The 4,654-nt window shown below is 60.4% G+C and overlaps 1 protein-coding gene across 4 annotated transcripts in view; it reads left to right on the plus strand.

Moving 5' to 3' along the window:
* LOC105520408 (chromosome unknown open reading frame, human C21orf33) overlaps window positions 1-4,094 on the plus strand; it is a 12,893-nt gene extending 8,799 nt beyond the window's left edge. For 3 of the 4 annotated variants that reach the window (XM_011954130.1, XM_011954133.1, XM_011954131.1), the window contains 2 exons: window positions 1,585-1,741; window positions 3,210-4,094. In XM_011954130.1, coding sequence (XP_011809520.1) covers window positions 1,585-1,741; window positions 3,210-3,338 — 286 coding nt within the window. In that variant the 3' untranslated portion in view covers window positions 3,339-4,094. The remainder of the gene's footprint in view (window positions 1-1,584; window positions 1,742-3,209) is intronic. The other variant, XM_011954132.1, reaches the window with a different exon arrangement.
* Window positions 4,095-4,654: the final 560 nt, after the last annotated feature.

Below are 4,654 nucleotides of genomic sequence, written 5' to 3' on the forward strand. Positions count from 1 at the left end.
GTCCCTCCTGCAGCCGGCCCCACCCACCCCTCAGCCAGGTGCCAGAGGCCTGCGTGGCCAGCCAGGGGCTGTTAGGCGGCCCGGCTGCTTAGTGCCGGGACCCCTTCCTTGAATGCGGTAGTTGAGGTGGGTGCTGGGCTGTGCCAGGAGCCGCTGTGGTATCTGTAGCTGGCACTTGATGGCCAGGTGGCTGCACACAGCATCAGGAGCTCCTGAGACCCTGCTTCCCAGACTTCCTGCCTGCTCGGAGGGTGGCAGGGGCCTTCATTTCATAGGCAGCCAGAAGTTGCTTCAGCTTTAGGACATGCAGTTTTGGGGTGTGGGTTTGTTTTGAGAGAGAGTCTGTCTCTGTTGCCCAGGCTGGAGTGATCTTGGCTCACTGCAGCCCCCGCCTCCCAGGGTCAAGCCGTTCTCCTGCCTCAGCCTCCCAAGTAGCTGGGATTACAGGCGCCTGCCACCAGGCCTAATTTTTGTAATTTTAATAGAGATGAGTTTTCGCCATGTTAGGCTGGTCTCGAACTCCCGACCTCAGGTGATCTGCCTGCCTCAGCTGCCCAAAGTGCTGGCATTACAGGCGTGAGGCACTGTGCCTGGTTGTGACATGTGTTGTTAACTGTGTTTTGTTACAGCCCATGGTAGCAGTTTCCACCTGGGCCTGTTGGGAGCGGGTAGGACTATAGACGGCGGGAGGAGGGATGAAGGAAGACCGGTCAAGGTGTGGGGTGTTGGGGGCAGGATGGGGCCTGACAGCTGTGGGCCACACCACAGGTTGCCAGGGGATGGGGCTGCTGTTTGATGAGGCCGTGCCCTTTCCACTGTCGCCCCTGGGTGGCCATGAGGTGTGGACAACACAGGTCACTGAAGGCGCTGCTGTGAGCACAGTGGCTGGCACACAGAGGGGCCTCTGTTGGCTGGGCAGGAAGGGGAAGGGGTTCCTGGTGAAGCAGAAGCAGGACCCAGGGGTGGGCATGGCGGGACCCTCAGCTTCAGGGCCCGGGTGTAGCTGTTGTGGCCTGCGTGTCAGGGTCGGGCGTGTGCCACCAGCCTGCACTTGCTGAGACTTGCGCTGCAGGTTGGAGGCTGGTGAGGCTGCTCCTGGCCCGCTGTGCCTCCGCTGTGAAGGGGGTCTGGTGTGGCTGGTCAGTGCAGCTGTGATCCCTGTTCCTGGGTCACAGAGCATCCCACAACTCAGGGCTGGGGCAGCCGCACGCCTTTACCGCCTGTGTGAGTGGACTTCGGCAGCCCGGGACTCCCGCTAGTCTGGGGTGTCCTGGGGCTTGGGGCTCATCCGTGACTGTTGGGGGCTCCCCTCGGGGTTCTGTGGCCTGGTGCCTGAGTGCCTGCAGGGAGTGCTGGGTGGGGAGTGGGGCTGAGGACACTTCACTCAGCCTTGAGTCACCTGGTGCCACCTCCACCACATCCCATGGGCCACAGCCTCCGGGCAGCCCAGGCTCACAGCGGGCAGGGACGGCAGGGCCCCCATGGCAGGGCAGCCTGGGGTCATGGCGAGGGTCATTTCTGTTCTGCAGGCCGTGCAGCCTGGGGTCCCGCACCTGCCTGACCCGTGTTCTTCTCGCCTTTCAGCTTGTGCTGCATCGCACCTGTCCTCGCAGCCAAGGTGCTCAGAGGAGTCGAGGTCACCGTGGGCCATGAGCAGGAGGAAGGTGGCAAGTGGCCTTACGCTGGGACTGCTGAAGCCATCAAGGCCCTGGGTGCCAAGCACTTCGTGAAGGAAGTGGCCATATCCTTCCTGGTAGCCAGGCCCCAGCCCGCAGTTGCGCTTGTCCCTGAGACGTGCATAGGGACGCCCCGCCTCTGGGCGGCCTCTTCACCGGGAGCTGCACCTGTTGCTCTCCCTGTGGGGCCTCCCCTGGTGGGCACCGTGGCCATGTGTCTGAGGGTGTAAAGCAGATGGCTGTGACGGCCCAGCTGGTGCGTGGTTGGCAGGTGGTCCGGGTCCCTAGCCTGACTGTTGAGTCTGCTCACAACCCCCAGACAGCCATACTCGGGGCCTGCATAGGGGGAGGGGGCAGCACCCTGCAGGGGAAGCTGTGGGACCTCAGGATGCTCCAGCCCAGGGGAGGGTGAGGAAAGAGTGTGTGCGAAGTGTGCAGGGAGAGCGGCCAGGTGTGCAGGAGGGAGGGGCTTCCTGAGATGTGGAGGGAGAGCGGCTGCGCGTGCAGGAGGCAGGGACTTCCTGGCTTTATTTGGGTGGGAGTTCTCAGGCCAGTGTGAATAGCCAGGTGATTCTAGCCAGCCTCACAGCCTCCGGCCCCTCCTGTTGAGGTGTGTCCCCTGGATTCTGAGACGATGGACCGAGAGCACCAGTGGGGCTGTTCCCAGGGAGATTTGGAGGGAGGCTCCTGGGAGGCGCTGCCTGGCCCTGGAAGAATGTCCATGTGGGCCCAGTTGAGAGAACAGAACAGTCTGGGGTGCCAGAAGTTGCTAGAATGAGTACAGCATGGACCCGGTCCCCTGCAGCTGTTGTTCTGGAGGGTGCAGTTCCTCTCAGTGGGGCAGCTTTTTACTCACAGGCAGCTTCCGACGTCAGGCCCTGTCTTGCCTCCTGTCTCCCCCCCTGAAGCTTTCCTGCCGGGCAGGAGCGCGGGGGAAGACTGGCCCCAGGCCGCTGACTACTTGCAGGAAGGTGGGGACACGTGTTGGTTGGTGTGGAGGCCTGGCCGCTGGTTGCATGCGTGGCGTTGGGGAGGCTCAGGTCTGGCTGGCCAGCCCCAGTTGTGCACCTGCTGCCCTGTTGCCTGTTGCCCTGCAGCATGAGGACCGGCTCCCTCACAGCCAGTTCTCTGAAAAGTGGAGGCGCTGCCACTGCCTCCCATGATGGTTGTGAGGACCCAGGCATGTGTGCGCCCCCGTGGCAGGGCAGCTCGTGGCCATGTGTAGGTGTTGAGCCTGTGTGATGCTGGCATGAAAGGTGCCCTGAGGGCATTGCCCCGTTCCCTGGAATTTCCTGCTTCCTTCCTCTAGAATGCATGTCAGTTGGGAACAGGTACCTTCCTATGTTGTTCAGCAGCATCAATCATACAGAAAGCGGGGTCCTGCCAGCACAGACTGGACCAGGAGCAAGTTCTCCTGTTCCAAGTTACCTGAGAACAAAGTTAGGATGTGCGGTGAGGGTGGGGCCGGGGCCAGGGCTCCACACCTGAGTCCCTCGGGTCCGTGCGGGGCAGCTTTTCCGTAACTCTGCACACGAAGCTCACGTGGACCAGAAAAACAAGGTGGTCACGACCCCAGCCTTCATGTGTGAGGCGGCACTCCACCACATCCACGACGGGATCGGGGCCATGGTGCGGAAGGTGCTGGAACTCACTGGAAAGTGACGCGCACAGACGGGGTCCTGGCTTGGTGCCAGGACTTGGCCTCACCCTCTGGCTGAGGAGCTGTCAGCTGCTTTCCATCCAGCTGGGAGTCTGGCAGGCCCTTTTTTTTTTTTTTTTTGCTGAAACCTGCAGGCGTTCTCTCTGTAAGGAGGGTGGGCTGCAGTGCCTGGGGGGGCGTTTCTTCCTGGGCTTGGCTGGGCTGCTCTCAGATACAGAGGCCGAGGGGCCAATTCATTCTCTGCCACAGGGACTTGCCTCACTGTGTCCCAAAAACAAAATCGCAGCCAGCTTTTCCAGAAACAGAAAATTCTGCCGTCCGAGGTTTTATACTTCAGGTTAGTTTTTGGAAGGAAGAACATTTTTAGGTTTGCAAGTCTCCTGATGAGGAAACCAGAAATACCACATTTATGGACCATGAAAGGTTGGTTCTCTACTCTGAAGGGACTTTTGAGTTCATCAGCGTAAGGGGGTTTCTAAAGCAGACAATCCCTGTAGCCGCAGAGAATAAATGCCTTCCCAAAGTGGCAACTTCCCACAGCCACGTTTCAGGCCAGCTGAGACTGAGTGAGGAATGGCAGTGAGGTTTCTTCAATTAGTCTCAGTTCTCTTAATTTTCAGGAAGAAAGGGAAGTTGCAGCACCTCAGTCCCCTAGATTGACCTCTGGGGAGTGATGGTAGCGTTGGTGCCAGGCTGTGTGTTCAGGTGTGGCAGAAGCTTGCAGACGTGTCTGAAGGGAAATAAAGTGTGTGGGCATTCGACTTTGTGCTGCGTTCATCTGTGTATGCCGGATTGTTTGGGGGAGAAAGCACTTGGGATGGGAGTCAGGTGTCTGCACACTTCACTCGGTGTCACATATCTGTTGCCTTTTGGGTCTGTCTCTGCCTGAGCAGCCAGGGCCAGGCCAGCCTGAGAGGCCCCACGCTGGGTGGGTCGCAGGAACTGCCCCATGTTGGGTTGGGGGTGTGGGAAATGTCCACTCGGGCTGCTGGCACGGCAGTTCCGTGTGGTCTGGTTTGCATCTCCCTGTGTGTCAGGTGCCGGACCTGGAACGGGGCCCCTGGTCCCGCAAGACTCGAACCCTCAATTGCACGGTACCCACCACACCCCCTGGGCCTCCCCACCCACCACGTGGAATCAGCAGATTCGTTCACCACCTCGAGAGGGCACGGGGGACCCATGGGTAAGGCAGGAAGGCCCCGGTGCACCCCGCATCGGGTCTTGGCCTGATGCTTCTGGTTCTTCCTCCGTGGGAGCTGGGTTCTCTAGTGGCCTTCCTCCCACCGAGGCCAGGCCTCAGGAAGGCCTGGCGGGTGTC

The sequence above is a fragment of the Colobus angolensis genome, unplaced genomic scaffold, assembly GCF_000951035.1.
Source record: "Colobus angolensis palliatus isolate OR3802 unplaced genomic scaffold, Cang.pa_1.0 Scaffold38, whole genome shotgun sequence".
Taxonomy (NCBI): Eukaryota; Metazoa; Chordata; class Mammalia; order Primates; family Cercopithecidae; genus Colobus; species Colobus angolensis.